The 22507-nt window shown below is 39.5% G+C and overlaps 1 protein-coding gene across 5 annotated transcripts in view; it reads left to right on the top strand.

The window, feature by feature from the left end:
- WASHC5 (WASH complex subunit 5) overlaps positions 1 to 22507 on the top strand; it is an 89655-nt gene that overhangs the window by 25924 nt on the left and 41224 nt on the right. For all 5 annotated transcript variants that reach the window (XR_004026218.1, XR_004026219.1, XM_030795267.1 and 2 more), the window contains exons 11-23: positions 2552 to 2681; positions 5016 to 5128; positions 6671 to 6837; positions 6916 to 6991; positions 8252 to 8362; positions 9114 to 9254; positions 10260 to 10340; positions 15189 to 15290; positions 16665 to 16844; positions 18537 to 18661; positions 21110 to 21272; positions 21715 to 21817; positions 21906 to 21985. Coding sequence is in view for 3 of the 5 variants with exons in the window: in XM_030795267.1 (XP_030651127.1) it covers positions 2552 to 2681; positions 5016 to 5128; positions 6671 to 6837; positions 6916 to 6991; positions 8252 to 8362; positions 9114 to 9254; positions 10260 to 10340; positions 15189 to 15290; positions 16665 to 16844; positions 18537 to 18661; positions 21110 to 21272; positions 21715 to 21817; positions 21906 to 21985 (1572 nt within the window). In the remaining 2 variants the exon portion in view is untranslated. The remainder of the gene's footprint in view (positions 1 to 2551; positions 2682 to 5015; positions 5129 to 6670; positions 6838 to 6915; positions 6992 to 8251; positions 8363 to 9113; positions 9255 to 10259; positions 10341 to 15188; positions 15291 to 16664; positions 16845 to 18536; positions 18662 to 21109; positions 21273 to 21714; positions 21818 to 21905; positions 21986 to 22507) is intronic.

Genomic DNA, 22507 nt, shown 5'->3' with positions numbered 1-22507 from the left:
AAATGCTGCTCCTTTTTGATCTATTAATAATTTTAATGGTTTACCTCTGAATAGCAAATAGTTATTGAATACCTACTCTGTTCTTTGCCAGGTGCTAGAAATATAAATATGAACAAAGTGTGTCCCTACAATCTAGGAGGTGTCCTGTCAGTATAGTGGGGGAAGAAAGACAGATTAGGCCAAGATGAGAAAACAGGAAAGATCCAAGAACAGGAACCAGGTCAAAGGAAAAGTGGCCTTTCAAAGGCAAGTGAAAAAATGCCCGCAAGGAAGAAATGCCCAGTCGAGCGCAGTGGCTCACACCTGTAATCCCAGCACTTTGGGAGGCCAAGGCGGGTGGATCACCTGAGGTCAGGAGTTCGAGACCAGTCTGGCCAACATAGCAAAACCCCATCTCTACTAAAAATACAAAAATTAGCTGGGCGCAATGGTGTGTGCCTGTATTCCAAGCTCCTCAGGAGGCTGAGGCAGGAGAATCACTTGAACCCATGGGCAGAAGTTGCAATGAGCTGAGATCGTGCCACTGCACTCCAGCCTGGGCACCAGAGCAAGACTCTGTCTCAAAAAAAAAAAAAAAAAAGAATGAAAGAAATGCTCTCAGACCAGTTAGAATAATGAACTGGAGCCCCAGGGACCCAAGAGTTCTATAGATAATATGTAGTTCAGCATTGTTGAGTGGAAATCAGGACAGACCTAGGCTATCTGACTGACCAAGCCTCTATTTCTAATGATAAGCCTGTTCTCTGGAATCTGTTAAAACAGAATGGGCAGCTTCCTTCTGTCTATCCAGGTAGACAGGAAACAAGACAGCATAAAGGAGTACCAACTCATGAGAGGTCTTCAGGAAAGCTCTGGTAAAAAGAAAAAAAAAGTACCCAATACAAATTGCTCAAAGAAATGATACATTTGAATTTCTGACATTTCAGCTTGGTTCTTTAACCTGTGCTTCCTCTCTCCTACTTCCATCCTGCACTGTTTATAGAGTCACTTTCTGACTATCCTATAGACACAGTAATTGGACCCTTGTTTCTTCTCATCTTTATATGACAGTGCATTTCCTAATTCAGGGACCATCCCCTATCCCAAATTCCATCCTGCGAGATGTGAAACCTGACAGTTCATGTGAATGCATGTTTGAAGGGCTTGACGCCATGTAGTCTCTTACAAAGGCCTCATGCTCTTATGTTGTTGCTTTGCCATTGTCAAATGGCATTGATTGATCCGAGGGACTCAGAAAGTTAGGTTAGACTCTATAAATAATTTCATTATTCCTCATCCTCTCCCTCATCATTTTATTGATTAGTCATTCTGTCCAGATCACTAAGATTCTTCCTCTACAGGCCCCGCAAAATTCCACAGAGCCCTAATTCTCCACCTGCAGATGGAGTCTCCCTATCCCATTGCTCAGCTTTTCAAGATTCATTATGATGCTGGCAAGTGAGGAATTTCTTAAGCGAGAAATCAGGGTTCGTGCCTGTTTACCTCCTAAGAGCCCAGTGTAAAAGACCATCTACCCTTGTCTGAGATGGCATGTCCTTCAGTGAGAAATAAGTATGTTTTTTAAGTTTGTTTCAGAAAAAAAAAAAAAAAAAAAAAACCAACCCTGAGTTTCACCCTTTTCTTCTCTGCCCAAGACTTTGTAGAATTTAAATGTTATGAAGGAGTGAATTAATAAACAGAATTAAGGCGGAACAGTGGCTCATGCCTATAATCCCAACAGTGTGGGAGACTGAAGAGGGAGGATCACTTGAGACCAAGAGTTTGAGACACCAGCCTGGGCAACATAGCAAGACTCCCATCTCTGCAAAAAAAATAAATAAATAAATAAGAAAATGAACCAGGCGTAGTGGTGCATGCCCATAGCCCTAGCTACTTGAGAGGCTGAGGCAGGAGGATCACCTGAACCCAGGAGTTCAAGGTTGTAGTGAGCCATGATCACTCCACTGCACTCTAGCCTGGGCAACAGAGTGAGACCCTGTCTCTCAAAAAATAAATAAATAAATAACAATAAACATAATTACTTGTATAATAATAAATAAATAAATAAAAATAAACAATTAAACTTGTATAATAAAACAAAGAACTTTTGTAGGTAATGTGGTTCATTCCCCAGTCATCGGAGAAGATAACACACAAATTGTCCCTGACTGTTTACATTAGAATTGCAGACATTGTTGCCTAGAAGGAACCATAGAGCAGTGGTCACAAATTTAATCTCACATTAAAAATGCTGATTTCTGGCCCTATTCAAGACTGCCTGAAGGAGAATCTTTAGGGGTGGGCCTTGGGAATCTGAAAACTTTAAAGCGTCCTGGTCGTGCTTATGTGCAGTTGGTGTTGGTGTGAGAACTACTGTTTTGGAGGTGGTCTGGCTTTGTCCCTGAATTTCTACAAAGTATCAGTGCCTAAGGGGATGACATCAGGGTCAATGTTAATTTATAGTGTAGCTTCTTATTTAAAATTTAAATTGGGTTTCCTCAAGCTCTCTTCATAAGCTGCCTAGTCTGGATTTTTCTCTTAAGTAAATAAATATTTTCTGTCACTTCAACAGATGTTCAAGCAAATGCTTTCAGAAAAGCAAACCAAATGGGAGCATTACAAGAAAGAGGGTTCGGAGCGGATGACTGAGCTTGCTGATGTCTTTTCAGGAGTGAAACCCCTAACCAGAGTGGAGAAAAATGGTAATTGCTGAAGAGGAAATACTGGTGTGTTTGGAATGTATGCACAGGTTATTTGAAACCTTGGAAACTAGCAGGTTAAAAAGGCTTTATGCTCTCATTATTGTATCCTAGGATATTCCCTCTTCTCTTTAGTGTTGCTAATAAAGATCTGAAGGTTAGTTTTGGCTGTATCTAGCTTTCTGCTCTCTTGGGCAATGTTCATATTCATTTTAGAGTTCAGGTTTTATATCTTATCTTTGAAATGTGAGGTTAGGCCAAACCGGGGGTTTTGGTAACTCCAGTTCATAGACAAGAGTTTAGAGAGTCCCAGTTGGCCTCCACCTGCATGGTATGCAAAACTAATGTGTCAGTTTATGTGATTTGGGGAAAGGGGGGAAAGGATCTATAATTCTCATGATCTTCTTAAGAAGGATACGTCGCCCAAGAGTGTCAGTAGTCTACCAGCATAGATGATATCTAAAATTCTTCTGATTTTGCTTGATTCTTGTTCACCAATGCACCTGCTATCTAGTAGCAGAAGAGGGTACTGCAGACTAGTTTTCAAAAAACACAAACTCAAATTTTACTTTAATGATTTTGATCCTACTTTTTCTAGGAAATTTTATTTATAGGAAAGTTCTGGCATCATTTCAAATTTTTATAAATAAGAAATTTCTAACTGCTCCCAAAAAACCATTCTGAATTTTATGGTGACAAACTATTTTTTTAATGCTTAATTTTGTTTTACCTATCAGATCGATTTCTGATGAAGTTAATTATACTGTAGAATTGCTTAGTAGTGTAGCTTCTTGTTTAAAAACTATTATTTTTAATCAGTATGAGCTTGTGATTACTGTATTTTGGCTTTTGTTTATTTCTTTGATGCTGAGTGGTTGGTCAAAAATATATTTCCAAATTGTATTATTATTCCTATAGGGAAAAGCCAGCCAGTGTATAATGATATGATATAAACTAGAAACATGTTTTTCAGGTCACCATATTGTGATATGAAACCTGAAGTCTAGAATGAATATTATGGTTATCATATTGTGACCTGCAAAATAATCACGTGTAATAATCTGACCCGATTAGCTGCCTAGAATTAGTGCATTAATCTCTGTGATAGTTTCCTTTAGGCCCTTACAAATACCAACTTTGTTTCAGAGATGAAATAACAATTTTACATTTTTTTCCAGCTGTATAGTTTAATTACAGCTTAGGACATACTTTCACAATTTTTTCTCATCCTTACAACCCTGTAAGATACACATCTTAATCCTTATTTTATATATAAGGAAACTGAGGCTTAAAAATGTAATCATTTGCTGAAGGTACAAAGGTGGAGAGCCTGGGTCTCACTCATCTCAGACCCCAAATTTCATGCTCTTTCTACTAGTCCATCGCTGCCCCTCAGCCCTACAAAAATCTTCAAAATTATGAATGTTCATCATGCCAATCCTTGAAATAACTTAGATCGTAAGTCATTAAGGCCTTTTAATAATGTGGGACCACCCCATTGATAAACAAAAAAAAAAAACTTTAGGGGATCAACTTGGGGAGGTAAAGAGCACAGAGTTTTTGAACCTGGACAGATAATTGTTAAGTCCTGGCTCTGCCATTTAGTCACTGTGTCACCCTGTATAGCATTCTCAGTTTCTCTGAGCATTAGCCTCTTTATCTGGGAAATGGCTAACAATTTCCACCCCCCTATATTGCTGTGAAGATCAGATACTTAGAACTTTGCCTGACACACTGAGGGTAATCAGAGCATGTGGACACCCTTTTCTTTCTCTACTGTATGAAATGTCTGCCGGTTCCTAAGTGCAAATGGCACCCCCTGCATTGTTCAGACATCCCTGTGACTCACCAGTCACACCTTACACTTCTGTCATATTGGTCTCTTCTTTGCCCTCCAAGATATTCTCTTGTCATTCTTGCCCTGAAGCCTCTGCCTGTGTCTGCCTTTCATCTGGATACAATACCCTTCTTCATCTCTCCGATGATCCGATCTTTACCTTTCCTCGCTTCTCCAGAAAACTCTCCCTGGTAACTAGGGACATCCTTCAGTTCCTTTCCAACTCTTCTCCACTGCCACTACCACCTCTACACTTTATAGCATGTACTTGAGCCTTTAGTATTTGTCTGCCAAGTGTTGTAGACTAAGCTATTTATGTAGAAAGTTTATTCTACTATGTCGCATGCTCCAGGCATTTTTGTCGTTTGGAAAATTCCTAGTGTTAGGCCCATGGTTAAAGCTCTGAAGAACTGAATTTATAAAAGATTATTTAGTTAAATTCAAAGCCACAGCTACAGGAATTCGAGAATTTCAGTATTTTCTTATTTCTGTATTACTAGAAAACCTTCAAGCTTGGTTCAGAGAGATCTCAAAACAAATATTGTCTTTAAATTATGATGATTCTACTGCTGCGGGCAGAAAAACTGTACAACTGATACAAGCTTTGGAGGAGGTAAGGAAACGCTTTTTAAATGAAGGTTCTTGGATCATGAATCACACCTTATGACCCACCCAACAGTCTGTTCCTGTAAATATAGCTGAGAGACTGTTTCATCAGAAGTAAAAGCAATGTGAATTAATATGTTTCCTGTAATGTATACTGTCCTAAATTTGGGGAAATAAATAACTAGTATGAAGAGAATGGTAGCAAAAATTAAGATATTTTAACATGTAATCTTAGAAACATAATTATAAAAATAATATGGAAACATTGGGCAAATTGTGATAAGGAGGTAAAAGCAAAAACAAAATTGCATGTGTATACCATTTTTAGGGTTGTAAAAAAGTGTGTGCCTTGGGGGAAAAAACCAGACAGGAATACACAAAAATGAAAATAATTATATAATGGTCGTATGCTTATAAGTGGTATATTTTCTTTTCTGAAAGAATAGTTTATTGTTTTTCTTTCAAATCAAAAATGATTGTACCAAAAAAATTATACCTCACCACTCTTAAATTTTAATTGTGTATTTAACTAGATTTAAAATGATAACTAAAAGCAGCAGAAAAATAACCATAAACTCTTTTTTTTTTTTTTTTTTTTTTTGAGACAGAATCCAGTTCTATCACCCAGGCTGGAGTGCAGGGGTATGATCTTGGCTCACTGCAACCTCCACCTCCTGGGTTCCAGCGATTGTCCTGCCTCAGCCTCCTGGGTAGCTGGGACTACAGGCGCCTGCCACCACACCCAGCTAATTTTGTATTTTTAGTAGTGATGGGGTTTCACCATGTTAGCCAGGCTGGTCTTGAACTCCTGACCTCAGGTGATCCACCTGCCTCGGGCTCCCAGAGTGCTGGGATTACAGGCATGAGCCACCATGCCCGGCCAACTCTATTATTTAAAACATCATTTTTACTCATAATCTATAACCCTATCCAATTGGTATGATTATATATTTTTAGAGATATAATTAATACTGTTTTCACTTGGAATATTTTCTTACAGGCTTTTTCTTATTTCTGCAAGGTTTTTAGGATGGTCACTATAAACAGCAACACAGTAAAATAATTCTACCAAAGTTTCTTATTCCAGAACAATTGCACACTCGTATTATTTCTACTTTGCTTGTTTGGATTTTTTTAGTCTATAATATGGTCGTAAACAACTTTGTAAATCTCAAATGCTTTTTATCATTTGCCTGATTTATTTTGTCATATAACCCAGGCATCTTCAGTTATATACATTAAAATTTCAAGACATTGTAGAATCATTGTTTTGTTTTTAAAAGCGCATCAAAAGAACTTAATAATATACAAGTGCCAACACATGGTTGTGATGTACAGAATAATGAGCAGCAGAACATTTTCTAATCCTAGAAACTTGTGCATTTTTTAATAGCTTGGCTCACATATTTCTGAAATTTATAATTTGAAATAAAAACTTTATCAAGAAATTGTCAGAAGTAGTGTGCTTTATTTGAAGTGTTTTCAAGAACAAATGAGCACCATAGAGTCCATTCAGGATTTTTAAATTAAGTATATTTCTGTAACACAGGTTCAAGAATTCCACCAGCTGGAATCCAATCTGCAAGTATGTCAGTTTCTTGCCGATACTCGAAAGTTTCTTCATCAGATGATCAGAACCATTAACATTAAAGAGGAGGTTCTGATCACAATGCAGATCGTTGGGGACCTTTCTTTCGCTTGGCAGTTGATTGACAGGTAACGTGGGCAGCCTGACATTTGCTGTAGATGAAAGGCCCTAGTAACATCTTCTTACCGTTTCTTTTCTTTTTACAGTTTCACATCCATCATGCAAGAAAGCATAAGGGTAAATCCATCCATGGTTACTAAACTCAGAGCTACCTTCCTAAAGGTAAGCAAAAAACAGTGAGATTCTCTGTTGCTAGGAAAGAGTTGGCCTTCATTCATACCTCATTCATTAATTCAGCCCAGGATTTTATCCTTTTAGGAAGGTAAATAATTTCAATATTTTTATAGACTGAAATTGTTAGCAGTTTTTCCATGAGAGCATAATTTCAAAGATGCCAGAAATATTGAAAGTTTTAATTAATGTAAGTTGGAATGTCTTCAGGAATACTATTTTTAGGTGCAGCTCCTCCTCCTGGTTCAAGTGATTCTCTTGCCTCAGCCTCCCAAGTAGTTGAAATTACAGGTGTTCACCACCATGCCCAGCTAATTTTTACTATTTTTAGTAGAGATGGGGTTTCACCATGTTGGCCAGGCTGGTCTTGAATTCCTAACCTCCTGCCTTGTTCCTCCTGCCTTGGCCTCCCAAAGTGCTGGGATTACAGGTGTGAGCCCCCAGCCCAGCCTACTCAGTGTCTTCTGACAGAGCTACCATGTACCATGTACATCAATTCTGAGATGCACCTTTTTTTGGGAGGTGGGAGTGAGGGGGATGGGGTTTTACTGTGTTGCCCAGGCTGTGTCTCAAACTCCCAGGCTCAAGCGATCCTCCTGCCTTAGCCTCCCAAGTAGCTTTAATAATAGGCGTGCACCACTGCGCCTGGCTACTACAATTTTTTTCATATTTTAACATTTCTGTAACTGGGGATGGGTTTTATCATTGATGGCATATCATAGTTTAGTTGTCAGCATTTAATTTTTTTCTGAGTGGCACATAAAATAATGGCACTTCTTACACTTGACGGCATATTAGATTGGACAGATTCGGTAGTGCGTCAATCAGAACGTCTTGATTTCCACACAGGAGTAGCCCTCTTCTGTGGCACAGTGGCTCTCAAACTTGAGCATGCATCAGAATCACCTGTGGGGCTGGTTGTAACACAGATTGCTGGGCCGCACCCCCAGGGTGTCTGACTAAGTCAGTGTGGAGTGGAGCCCAGTAATTTGCATGTCTAACAAGTTCCCAGGTCATGCGGAAGCTACTGGTCCAGGGAGCACAGTTTAAGAACCACTGCCATCACAGTTAACATGGGTTTTTCAAAAACTGTATTGTCAGAAACTATTAATGATACTGATGAGATTCGGTGGTTGTTGCCCTTTGTTGGGTAAAACCCAAATGTTTTGTTGTATGTTACATTTTCTGGAAAGAGAGATTTCTAGGACTCTTTTTGAAACAAGAAACAGATATACCTTATTTTTCTTCCAGCTTGCCTCTGCCCTCGATCTGCCCCTTCTTCGTATTAATCAGGCAAATAGCCCCGATCTGCTCAGCGTGTCGCAGTACTATTCTGGAGAGTTGGTATCCTATGTGAGAAAAGTAAGAAATGCATCAGGGTGATATTTACTCTTACCAGATAACTGCTGTTTTAAATACAAAAAGTACGCTTAGGCCCCCCAAAAGTATATCTGTGTCTCTTCCCCTTTTAAAAATTTGATTCCAGAAATTTGCAACACCTAAAAATAAACTTATCCTTATTGCTACTGTGGATGTACAGATGTTTTTACTTGCCAGGAACTTTTATTTCTGTGTTTTAAGTGTTGGTGGTATTCACATCTATTTTATGGATGTAGAAACAGAGATTATAATAGTTTCTTTAAAATCACAAAGCCATATCTGGTAAAAGAGCCAGATCTAGATCCGGCATCTCCCGGTCGGAGCCCAGTTCAGGTTTTCATGGGAATTTTTATTCTTGTTTTAATAAATTCTGATGGAGCATGGAGCCAGACCGGCCTGAATTCAAAATTTACTGGTGTCGCATTCTAGCCGAGTCCTCTATAGTGATGTTACTTAACATTTTTGAACCTCGATCTTTTCAAAATCTGTAAAATGGGAATGATACAGTCTTTTGCAGCATTTTTAGAAGGATTAGCTTTATATTCTGTAAGCAATTAATGTTTAAAGGAATGGAGCCCTGTGCCTGCCAGCAGTTATTAAAACAGCTCTTTTACACTTTTCAGCATCCCCCTACATAGACAAATTGCTGTCGTTTACTGGCATCCTAATATTTGTCAGCCAAGAAAAGTAAAACAGATGTTCATTGCGTTTCCTCCTTTGCTTTCCACTGAAGGTTTTGCAGATCATCCCAGAAAGCATGTTTACGTCTCTTCTAAAGATCATAAAGCTTCAGACCCACGACATTATTGAAGTGCCTACGCGCCTGGACAAAGACAAGCTGAGGGACTATGCTCAGCTGGGCCCACGATACGAGGTGCTGTGTCCCTCTGACTTCTGCCTTTTCATCTTAAAAACTAACAGTCAAGAAATATCACAGGCCTGTGTCACCTGCCGTATTCTGGGGACCACCAGACCAATTCTGACTTGTTTTCTCACGTTTGCAATGGTAAACGTGTTTTACGATTTTAATACAATCACACCTTTTATTCTTGACATTTTCCTGGTATCATTTAAGGCCTTATTCACCTCAGAATTCTCAGGGGAAATGAGGCTTAGCTGGTCACTTTTTCCTAGAACAGTCTTGCTAAAGCAGCCCTTGTTCTCTTTGAGCTAGATTACCTGACTTTTCATATTCATGTTCCTTTTTGAGCAGCTCAAAATAATCTATATTCCATTAACCATTTCCTTTGGGCAGATTTTAAGCTCACTCAATAATAGTTCAGCAGCCTCAGAGGTTCTTCTCCCCAAGCACCTCTGGTTTTTTTCTCCCTGAGCTTAGAATTTAAAGACATCAAAAGTAAAATCAAGTGAAGATTGAAAATATGATATACAGTGTCAATTTCCCTTTCTGACACAAGTCCAAGAAATATGTCAGGGACTTAGATTATCAAGCTTGATATTTCCACGTTTATTCTGATTCAACAATATAGCTAGAACCTGCCTGCCTTATCAATGTCTGCTGGTGTTGCTTGCAAATAATGGGGAGGCCAGGGAAGGGGAGGTTGCTTTCTCAGTCTCATAGTCTTTTCTAGCCAAAAGGGCCCGTCTAGATCATTGAATTCTGCCCCAAATTTTAGACATGAGAAAATGAAGCCTAAAGGAGAAATGCTTTGTCAAACGTGAAAGAATGAACTGATGTCTTCTGACTGTGTTACCCAATATGTCTAACAGTGGGCTTTCAGTTGTACCATAGAGCCTCACTTCTGTCCAGAACATGTGGACACAGGTGTCCTAAAGCTACAAGTTCATTTCCTGTTATCTTTGCTCATTCCAGGACTGTTAGCCAATGATTTTTCATACCTCTTTTTCTTTGTTATAGGTTGCCAAGCTTACTCATGCTATCTCCATTTTTACTGAAGGCATCTTAATGATGAAAACGACTTTGGTTGGCATCATCAAGGTAACAGTTTTGTTAGTCTGTATGGCCTCGCACCATGACTCTTAGCTCTTTGGGTTTTTGTGGTAATTATCATGTGTGCAAAAGGGAATGACATCATCTGCTGTTTGACATTCAAATTTCAGTCTTCATTTTCCTCATTTATTTTATTTTAGTTGAGTTTTTTGAGACAGAGTCTCTCTCTCTGTTGCCCAGGCTGGAGTGCAGTGGTGCAATTTTGGCTCACTGCAACCTCCACTTCCCGGGTTCAAGTGATTCTCATGCCTCAGCTCCCCAAGTAGTTGGTACTACAGGCATACAACACCACACCCAGCTAATTTTTGTATTTTTAACAGAGACGAGTTTCACCATGTTGGCCAGGCTGGTCTCAAACTCCTGACATCAAGTGATCCATCTGTCGTGACCTTTCAAAGTGCTGGGATTATAGGCGTGAGCCACGGTGCCCGGCCCATTTTACTCACTTATTGATTGAGGAAGAGAAAGCATTGTAATCTTTGTTTCTCTTAATACTTGAAGGTAGTGGGAATTTCCTTATCTTGTAGTTCTGCAGAAAATGTGTGGTGCTAGTACCGTTTTACCAAAGAGTTGTTTAAATCTAAGAAAAATATATTTGATTGAATTTTGGGAAAAGCAAAAAAAAACCAAAAATTCAATTTCCTTAGTCAAAGTTGCTTTCTTCTCTCTCTCTGTTTTCCTTCCTTCATTTTTAGTATTTTTATTTCACACCCCAGGTACAGAGAGCTAAAATAATCATATCCCTCTTTTTTTTTTTTGAGACAAGGGTCTCATTCTGTCATCCAGGCTGGAGTGCAGTGGCGCAATCTCAGCTCACTGCAAGCTCCGCCTCCCGGGTTCACGCCATTCTCTTGCCTCAGCCTCCCGAGTAGCTGGGACTACAGGCGCCTGCCACCGCGCCCGGCTAATTTTTTGTATTTTTTAGAGACAGGGTTTCATCGTGGTCTCGATCTCCTGACCTCGTGATCTGCCCGCCTCAGCCTCCCAAAGTGCTGGGATTACAGGCGTGGGCCACCGCGCCCGGTCCATATCCCTCTTTTAACAGACCACTGTCATCACTGGGGCATGCAAGCTCCTCTCATCTTTTGTTTTTTGGTTTTTTCTTCTCCTGGATCCCTGATTCCATTTCCATTACCCATAGCACCAACTTTGTGTGTTTGGTAAATGTTCCTAAATATGCAAGTATTCTTATTTTTAGCATATGGCATTATTTGATGTGTGCATGTGCTTTTGATTTATCTCAACCATATTGTGCTCTAAGTCTCATTCTTTTTCCAACTTCTCTTACTGGTTATTGCTTTTGCAATTTATTTATATTGCTATAGGTCAGATAGTAGGTTACTTTTTACTGCTGCATAGAATTCCACATTTTTCTTAACCATCCAGCTTGGGACAGACACCTGTGCCCCCCATTATCACAACCAGTGTCATGATGAACGTCTCTGAGCATATCCCCACTCCAGACCTGTGCAAGAATTCCTCTGAAATCTACATTCTTTTCAAGTGGCCGCAGACCAATCCATAGTACGAATGCACCATGGTGTATTTACTATTCCACTACTGATGGATGTTGAGATACAAATGTTCCTTGACTTACAATGGTGTTACATCACAAATTGAAAATGTCAGAAGGCCATTGGGACTTAACGGCTTACATCTTCGCCAATACTTGATATTATCCACTTTCTAATTTTGTTCTCCCAAGAGGTATAAAGTATCTCATTGCTTTTTTAATTTGGAATGCTATGGTGAGTAGTGATGGGTCCATTCATATAGTTTATGGTGCTTTTCTTTATTTTTCTATATATCTGACATCAGTAGAATCTCAACATTCCTAATTGCCATATTAATATTTGCGTTATTAAAATCAAAGAAAATAGAGGAAATGTACCTAAATGGAACTTTGGTATGTGTTTTCTGGAAGTATGCTAAAAGAAATACCATGGTAGTTCCTAGAATATTAATAGAATTTGCTAAACATGCTTTAGGCCTGATCCCAGGTGAATTCAGTTGATGTGTAGAGAATGTACATGCATTTTAGTCATTTCTTACACACAGGATGATAAATCCTAGGACTGCAAAGTGACCACTATAAGAAGGATGTAATAAAACCTATTACGGGTAATTAACAACAATTATCAAAAGAAAGACTTCTTGGTAAAATACTGATCTTTTCCCACAATCTTTCAGATTATAACAGCAGAAGGAATAGCCTGCTGACCAACTCCATTCAACCCAGTAGACTCTCTAGTCTACCAATAACAACTAAGGGCTTTTAAAAGTAATCCTGTGGCCCTCGCTGATCTTTAACCTCAGAGTGTTGAGGTTGTATTTCAAACACTTATAAAAAGTGTAGGTTCAGTTTGGTTGATATGACTTAAAACAAGTGAGATATACACAGATATATAAGCATTCATTGTTAAAGGCAGCAAAAAAAAAAAAAAAGAAATATAGATCATCTCAAACTTACAATGATTCAACTTCATGATGATACCTGTACTGTTTTTCACTTTCAGTATACGATAAATTACATGAGATATTCAATACTTTATTATAAAATAGGCTTTGTGTTGGATGATATTGCCCAACTGTAGGTTAACGTAAGTGTTCTGAGCACATTTGAGGTAGGGTAAGCTAAACTATGATGTTTGGTAGATTAGGTATATTCAGTGTATCTTTGACTTCTGATATTTTCAACTTACGATGAGTTTATTGGAATGTAACCCCATCTTAAGGAGCATCTGTAATGTAAACATCCATCAGTAGGGGAATGGTTAAATATTCCGTGGTGCATTCGTACTGTGGATTGGTCTAGAGTGATTCAAAAAGAATTTACTACTGGAAAATCTCCAAGGTGGAAAATGAAAAAAGCAAATTGCAGAAAAACATGTATGTGTGTATATGTGTGTGTATGTGTGTGTTTGTGTATATATGTATAGTGTGTGTGATATACATGCATGCAACTATGTGTATATATATGCATAATACATGTGTGATATACATGCGTGTCTCTGTACATATACGTGTATATGATCCCATTTAGATTTTTGAAATTAAATATATGTGTAAGGATGGATATTTATGTATATGAACGAATAGAGAAAGGTCTGGATGATCCATATGAAAACAGTTACTGTTGTTAACTTCAGGGGAAGGGAATAGAAATGTGAGGAAGGGGCTGTGTGAAGATGGCTTTCTCTTAGCTATGAACACTTCCACATATTAGTGGAATCTGGGAAGGGTTAGAAGAGCCACATGAGACCTTTAGATTCACGAAAGCATTGAACACTTTCAGTCTGTTCTTGTAAGGAATATTTCTTTGAAAGCTTCATGATACTTCTTTGATTCTGTACTCATTGATTATATCTTTATAATTTACCTTTTTATTGTATAATAAAGCACAGATGCTGAAAACTAAAGAAAGAATGATGTAGGCACCAGTCATTCTGACTACCACTTAAGAAATAGGATTTAGCCAGCCCCACTCCTGAAAGCCCCCTCATGCACCCTGACCTCATCTCAGGCCTCCCGTGTATAGTTTTATTATCCAATGAAACTATATGTCATTAATTTCCAGACTATAGCTTAGATTTGCCCATTTGAAAAACTATGTTATGTCTTTTAAGTCTTTTTTTTTTTTTTTTTTTTTTTGAGACAGAGTTTCGCTCTTGTTGCCCAGGCTGGAGTACAATGGTGCAGGCTCACCGCAACCTCCGCCTCCTGAGTTCAAGCAATTCTCCTGCCTCAGCCTCCCGAGTAGCTGGGACTACAGGCATGTGCCACAATGCCCGACTGATTTTGTATTTTTAGTAGAGATGGGGTTTCTCCATGTTGGTCAGGTTGGTCTCGAACTCCTGACCTTGGGTGATCCACCTGCCTCAGCTTTCCAAAGTGCTGGGATTACAGGTGTGAGCCACCACACCCAGCCCTCCTTCCTTTCTTTCCCTATAATTCATCTGTTGAAGAACATAGGGCCTTTCACCTTCAGTTGCTCCACAGTCTGGATTTCCCTGATTGAATGATCTTGACGTAGTTTAACTGTTTCTCTGGCTTTGTGTTTTTGTAACCCCCATTGCAGTTGTCTTATTTGAAATTTAAGTATAATCAAAACCGGATGGAACCCATTAATTGCCTTTATGACCTTTTAAAATAATGGTTCTTTACAAATTAAAAGTAAAAGAAACAAGTCTCAGAGAATTCAAGGGAGTATGTAAAATCATTTGATGTTTTATGGATCTAATAAGAGACTTTTTTAAGGAATAACAAAAGCCTTTTCATCATAGAAGAAATAATTAGCAAAATAAGCTTGTAGAGTTAGATAGCAGATTTGCTTTCCTATTTTATCTCCCTAATTCCAAGAATGCTGAAAGAAAAGATAATTATTCAATTTACAGAGTGGGCCGACCTCAAATCTCAGTTTGCTCATGTGGATATAAAGTGCCTAGAAATAAAATGTAAAGGAAGAACATGCATCTGTAAATTCAGTCATAGGTCCTTCATCCCGCCCTTCCAAAAAGGCACTTTTTACTGTTAACGCATTAATTAGAATGTGAGGCCATTTAAAACTTTCCTTATTCATCATCTTTGAAATGTCATGTTGTAAAATTATCATCATGAACTTTGCTGAAATAAACAGAGTCCTAAAAAGGTGAGAGGTTTAATAATTCCATCCAAGCTGTGCAAGATCACAGGGGCAGGAAAGGAAAAAAATTCAAATCATTTAGTGAGGAGGTAGGAAAATGCCCCACTGTAGATTCTGAAAGCCATCTTTCCTCTGAATTTCGTCAGGACTGAATTTTTCGTAACTATCATTTAATACTTTTGATTGGCACTTAGGTGGATCCAAAGCAGTTGCTGGAAGATGGAATAAGGAAAGAGCTTGTGAAGCGCGTTGCCTTTGCCCTGCATAGGGGACTGATATTCAACCCTCGAGCCAAGGTACCCAGCGACCAGAGTGGGCCCGTCCTCTTCTCCACCCAGCTTGAGGCATGGACTAGAATGCCATTTTTAACTATCGCGAACAAGACCTTACCTTCTAGCTAACGTATATCAAATATGTGATTTTCAACACAAACAACTGATGTGCTTTTGGATCTTATAATCCATTCATATTATAAATTTATATTATAAATATGAAATTTAGATTTTATATTTAAAAGTTCATATTTTTAAAACCAGTGCTTCTTTCCTCCACCTATTGATCCCATTTCAGAATTAAACTGATTTTATGATTCAGAATTACTTCTTATAGTTAAAAGAATTTGGTAACCCTAAAGCAGATAGGAACTATAAAGGTTATAATTTTTTATTTTGCTTTATCTGCTAGGGAATATGTTCATTTTTCTCAGGAGAAAAATAATAGGCCTGAAATCTCTATTTAGGATATTTATTATCGTAGTAAATTCAATTTAAAATGTTTTAAGTATTCTGAGACTAGATAGATTTATTAAATGACAGAGAAACCACAGTCATTCTTTTTTTTATTTCTTTATATGAGGCTTCCTTCCTAAATGAGTGAAATCATTTCTTGGCTGAATGTCTGACATCAGTTGTCAGTCATCCTAGATGAAGTAGGAAATGAGTATTTCTAAAACTTAAAGTATGTCTTAAACTATGACAGTGGTCTCTTAGCTGCTGTAGTATTGACTGACTGATTGAGACAAAGTCTTGCTCTGTCTCCCAGGCTAGAGTGCAGTGGCACAATCTCGATTCACTGCAACCTCCGCCTCCTGGGTTCAAGCGATTCTCGTGCCTTAGCCTCCTAAGTGGCTGGGATTATAGGCGCCTGCCATCATATCTGGCTAATTTTTGTATTTTTGACAGGGTTTCACCACGTTGGCCAGGCTGGTCTTGAACTCCTGACCTCAAGTGATCCGCCCATCTCAGCCTCCCAAAGTGCCGAGATTACAGTCATGAGCCCGGCCTATTTTTTATTTTTTTAAGATTAAGTCTGGCTGTGTCGCCCAGGCTGGAGTGCAGTGGCACAATCTCAGCTCACTGTAGCCTCTGCCTCCCAGGTTCAAGCAATTCCCTGCCTCAGCCTCCCAAGTAGCTGGGATTACAGGTACGCACCACACCTGGCTAATTTTTATATTTTTTTTAGTAGAGTCAGGGTTTCGCTACGTTGGCCAGGCTGGTCTTGAACTCCTGACCTCAAGTGATCTTCCTGCCTAAGCCTCCCAAAGTGCTGGGGTTACAGGCAGGAGCCACTGCATCTGGCCTGCTATACTATTTAAAGTCTAGTTAGATATTAGAATGAATAGTTGGCAATCTACTCCAGTGTAAGAGCTTTATGTTTCCCCTTTTCCACAGCCAAGTGAACTGATGCCCAAGCTGAAAGAGTTGGGAGCGACCATGGATGGATTCCATCGTTCTTTTGAATACATACAGGACTATGTCAACATTTATGGTCTGAAGATTTGGCAGGAAGAAGTATCTCGTATTATAAATTACAACGTGGAGCAAGAGTGTAATAACTTCCTAAGAACGAAGGTATCTAATAAATTTTAAAATTCTTGACTATATTTGTTATTTCTCATGTTTAGAGTACACATCCCAAACCTCAGAAATGTCAACAAGAAAGTTTATTTACTAAAAATCTGTAAACACTAGATAGTCTCAGTACCTTCAGAGTACTTTCAGGAGCCAGGAGGGTTGCAGAAAAGTGGACATGGCACGTAACTTCTGGGAGCTCACTGTCCTAAGAAGGCAGACACCATTAAATGGCTACAGAATGAAGCTGTTTGTTGTAATTGTTATAACCCAAGTGATTAACAGTTCAAAAGACTTTTAGGACTCCTTTGTTTGGGTTCGACAGGGTACATACTGAGGAGTGGAATTACTAGGACCTATAATGGGTAGTTCTATGCTTAACTTATTGAGGAACTGCCAAACTGTGTTACGTAGTAACGCACCATTTTACGTGCCCAACGGCAGTGTGCAAGGGTTCCAGTTTCTCCACGTCCTAACCAATGCTTGTTATTTTCAATTTTTTAAAATTATAGTCACCCTAGTGCACATGAAGGTATCTCATCATGGTTTTGATTTGCATTTCTCTAATGCCAATGGTGTTGAACAGCTTATTGGCCATTTGTATGTCTTCTTTGGAAAAATATGCATAAAAGTCCTTTGCCCATTTCTTTAATTGGGTAAAAAAAGAATACCAAATGCTTAAGTGCCAAAACTGAGAAGTTTGATTTTAGTAAGTGGTTAACAAGGAGCCTCTCTGCAAGTTTTTATGTGGGAACTGACATGATTTGGGTGACATTTTCAAAAGTTTAAGTCTATTCCAGCCTTATGATATTTTGGATTTTTATATTACATGGATGCATGTCAACTCATAAGACAGAAAGCCGGAAGTTCCCATGTCTCATCTTAGTTCTCGCTTCTCCTTTGTCACCTCACCTTTTCACAATGTTTTTTATAAATGTTTTATGTGTTATTTCTGGGAGACTATTATTAATGCAGTTTTAGAAGTTTCCTCTTCAAAACCAAGAAACAGGCCAGGTACAGTAGCTCATGCCTGTAGTCCCAGCTACTTGGAGGCTCAGGAGGGAGGATTGCTTGAGCCCAGGAGGTTGAGGCTGCAACAAGCTGTGATCACACCACGGCACTCCAGTCTGGGCAACAGAGCAAGATCCTGTCTCTAAAATAAAAAACCAAGCCGGGCACAGTGGCTCACACCTGTAATCCCAGCACTTTGAAAGTCCAAGGCAGGTGGATCACCCGAGATCAAGTGTTTGAGACCAGCCTGTCTCTACTAAAAACACAAAAATTAGCCAGACCTGGCACATGCCTATAATCCCAGCACTTTGGGAGGCCAAGGTGGGAGGATCACTTGAGATCAGGAGTTCAAGACCAGCCTAGCCAACATGGTGAAACCCCATCTCTACTAAAAATACAAAAATTAGCCAGGCATGGTGGCAGGTGCCTGTAATCCCAGCTACCCAGGAGGCTGAGGCAAAAGAATCGCTTGCACCCAGGGAGTGGAGATTGCAGTGAGCCGAGATCACGCCACTGCACTCCAGCCTGGGGGACAGAACGAGACTCCATCTAAAAAAAACAAAACAAAGAACCTTTATTGTCACTCTTTATGCAATATTATCTTTGTAAAATTATGTGGAAAAGGGATAACTAGGTTATCTTATCAAAGGTTTACTAAATATTGATGGTTTTGTTTTCTAGATTCAAGATTGGCAAAGCATGTACCAGTCCACTCATATTCCCATACCCAAGTTTACCCCTGTGGATGAGTCTGTAACGTTTATTGGTCGACTCTGCAGAGAAATCCTGCGGATCACAGACCCAAAGTAGGTGTACCTGAATTCTACAGAGCCCTGAATACTGCAGGCAGTCTCATCTGCACCTGTGGCCCTGTGGCACAGCCCCTATTCCAATCACGGGGGTCCTGCACTTGTCAACTCATATTCTGACCCTTTAGGGCAAGGGTCCCTAACCCCTGCGCTGCAGACTGGTACCGGTCTATCACTCATGAGGAACCGGACCGCACAGCAAGAGGTGAGCGATGGGCAAGCAAGCATTACCACCTGAGCTCCACTTGCTGTCAGATCAGTGGCGGCATTAGATTCTCTTAGGAGCGTGAACTTTGCATGTGAGGGATCTAGGTTGCGCGCTCCTTAGAAGAATCTAATCTCTCCCCCGCCCCCCTGTCTCCACAAAACGATTCTTACCTTAACACACAAGCACTTTTGATAGCAACAACTAATATTTATTGAACACTTATCTATGCACTCTTCTCAGCACGTTATACACATCCAGTCATTAACCCATTTACAGCAATCTTATGAGATAGGCATTATTCTTATTCCCATTTTAAAGATGAAGTAACTGAAGCACAAAAAAGCTTACTCATTTGCCCAGCATCACACAGTTAATAAATGACGGACCCAGAATACACTCCAGTCCCTCTGACTCCAGAGCCCAGCTCCTAGGCATTGTACTGTGAAGGGCAGACTGCATAGCTTTGTATACAGCCAATCACAGTCTACAGATGGGTCATTTGGGCTCTATGTTCAGCAGTAACTGCGTGAAAATCTCATTTAATTAAAACTGCTCCTGAGAATATTTTAGGTGAGCACCACGGCAGAGACTAGCATGCTGCCTCTAGTAAGTCCAGTTGAGCAAGTTTTCCTCCTTTTTCTTCATTTGAGCCTCAGGAGAACTCAGTACCAACTAAGATCAGCTTGGGGAAGAGCAGGTTCTCATGTCCACCTCTGGGCACAGGCTCACTGAGCAGAAGGGTTGGGGGAATTACCCAGGAAAAAAGCGATTATCTTTGTTCTCTGACCACCCAGGCACGTGTAGTTGATCTTGTGTGAGTTAAATGTTCTTAGGACGTGGATCCTTTGTGCTATCTTCTTTCTAATCCAGGCGTATTTTGTCCTTCGAAACTTATGAAAGTTGAGAAACTATATATAACCTTATTCCAAAATTTCTAGCAGAAATAAGGAATTTTGGCTCATGGGACAAAAAGAGTAAGTGATTCAAAAAGTTCTATAGCTCCTTCTTTCTTGGTACCCTTGAATCACCGAAGCCTTTTTATAAAACTGTCCACCCAGTGCCCTATTAGTGCAGGCAGAGAGGATTAAGTTTGAACAGAATTTCCACATCATATATGAATTTTATCATCAGTATTGGGGGCCTCCCCAGTGACACATCAGAGTGTACTCAGTGGCAAAAGGAGTCTTTGAAGCAAGCAGATGGAAGTTGTAAGCAGTTTGGGAATCCTCTTGTTATGTTCTCCCTATTTACTTCCTGATTTAAAACCTCCCTGGTTTCTAGGCTCTTTCAACTCCTTCTCACGCCCCCTTCTGGTAAAGGTATGTGGTGGCTTTGGACAGTAGGATATGTCATCTGTGGAGCTTGCTGAAAATGCAAAGGCCAGAGCTCTCCCCCAGAACTGTTAAATCAGATTCTCCAGGAATGGAAGCTGGGCATCTGTATTTCAAACAAGCTCTACCAGGGACTCAGGGTCCCTCTCTCAATATTTGAAAACCATTGAAATGGTGGTTAAGGGTGGTGGTCAGACCTATGAGAGCCTCAGTTATCTATAAAATGAGGATGAAATGGTTTGTATTCCACAGAGCTGTTATGAGGATGAAATAACACATGGAAAGGTCTTAGCACACACAGCACCTGGTGCATAATAAGTGCCCAGTAAATATGGTTGGTTGTTGTCACTGTCATCGTCACACTTTTGAGTCTAAATCATTTGGAGAAGACCAGAAAATGGCATCTACAAGTTTGAGGAACTGGATGGAAAAAGCAAATTGCTTTGTCGTCATAGTCTCAAATGTTAGGTAGTGTATGGAGATTCTAGGTTCCTTTTTTACCACATGGAAATTACACAAGGTCTTGTTTTGTCTCCAAACTGGAAATTTAAAGGAAGGCTGCATAGAGAGACAAATGGGCTCTAAAGTCTTCCAGCCTGACAGCTGAACCTAACCTTGTCTTCTCAGCATGACTCCAAGTCAACACCCTAACTCAGTGGAAATAAATGACTGAAACCAATGATATGGCATAGGGCAGGAAAAGGGGATCAGACTGAATTTTACCTTCCTGTTCCATTGGGTGGTCACTGGGAAGACGCATTGGGTGCCTGAATACAGAGGTTAGAAAACACAGATCATGTAACTCCTGTTCTTCGTATTTGGTGCCGCATGCCCTGTTGAGTCCTAACATCTCTTTAAGGATGAATTCTGAGCCGTTCTGGGGTTTTTGTGTTGTTTTCATTTTAGAATGACATGTCACGTAGACCAGCTGAACACTTGGTATGATATGAAAACTCATCAGGAAGTGACCAGCAGCCGCCTCTTCTCAGAAATCCAGACCACCTTGGGGACCTTTGGTCTAAATGGCTTAGACAGGCTTCTGTGCTTTATGATTGTAAAAGAGTTACAGGTGAGCCTTTTGACTTTCATGCCTGTTTTCTGCCACCCAGGGGGAGAGGCAAGAACATATCTTACTGGGTGGTTTGAACTCACCTAACCTTTCTTCCATGATTTCTTAACGGTGACTTTAGGCATATGATACCTACTGGGTAGATAAGAGTTGGGAATAAACTAGAATTTGTTTGGCCAGCATAGTACTTTCAGGACTAGACTGTTCTTGTGAGTTTCAGTTTGGGAAGATAAGACTTTTTAATCCTTGAAGCCAGTGACTTTTCCTAGCAAGGGATGTTTCTAATAGGAACCTGAAGTTGCTTTTTTTTGCTGTCATCCTATTTAGAGGTTTTGTGTGACTTAGGCCCAGCCTCTGTTCTGCATAGCATTTTAGGTAACTGGAGTATTTGCTTATTTAATTCATTATGTTTGGTTCTTTGACCATGCCTTCTTGTTTTTAGAATTTCCTCAGTATGTTTCAGAAAATTATCCTGAGAGACAGAACTGTTCAGGACACTTTAAAAACCCTCATGAATGCTGTCAGTCCCCTAAAAAGTATTGTAGGTGAGTGTCCTGAAACTAGCCTGAGGCGGGGATGACACTGTAGCCTTTACGAATGTACTAAAGAGAAAATTATGTTTTAACTTTTCAGCAAATTCAAATAAAATTTATTTTTCCGCCATTGCCAAAACACAGAAGATTTGGACTGCGTATCTCGAGGCTATAATGAAGGTATGTTGTAGAAGAGAGGGTGTACAGTCAATACTTACATTTTTTAATTTTTAATTTTCTTGTAACTTTGTTGCCCAGAGAAAGCTACTCTTCTTTCATCATTAAATCAAAAATATTTTAATACTTCAGTTTATCATTTTAAAATTCATTTTGTTTATCTCCCTTTCTGGATCTGTTCTTGACTAGGCTTTTTAGGAGCCTAGCGTTTTCCTTTTGTTCAAGAAAACTGGCTCTTTGTAAAATGCCTTTTGGCTAGAGGTGCTTTTGTATATGAAAATGGAACTTTTCCTTGCACAGTAATACTCCCTTCTTACATAACCAAGTTCATTTATACACACCTCATCTGCTCCAAGCTGCTGTTAGAACAGAACATTGTCTCTCTCCCCTCTTGTGTCTGCATAGATATTAGGAAACCAGGTTCTTTGGGGCATAAATTATCCTTATACTATGCATAAAGCACTCTTACTTTGGAAATGAATAAGAAAGACGAAGAGATTAATTTGCTGGATGGAAGTCTAACTT

The sequence above is a fragment of the Nomascus leucogenys genome, chromosome 16, assembly GCF_006542625.1.
Source record: "Nomascus leucogenys isolate Asia chromosome 16, Asia_NLE_v1, whole genome shotgun sequence".
Lineage (NCBI taxonomy): Eukaryota > Metazoa > Chordata > Mammalia > Primates > Hylobatidae > Nomascus > Nomascus leucogenys.
The sequence above is the reverse complement of the archived record's forward strand: the minus strand, read 5'-3'. Positions and strand labels throughout refer to the sequence as shown.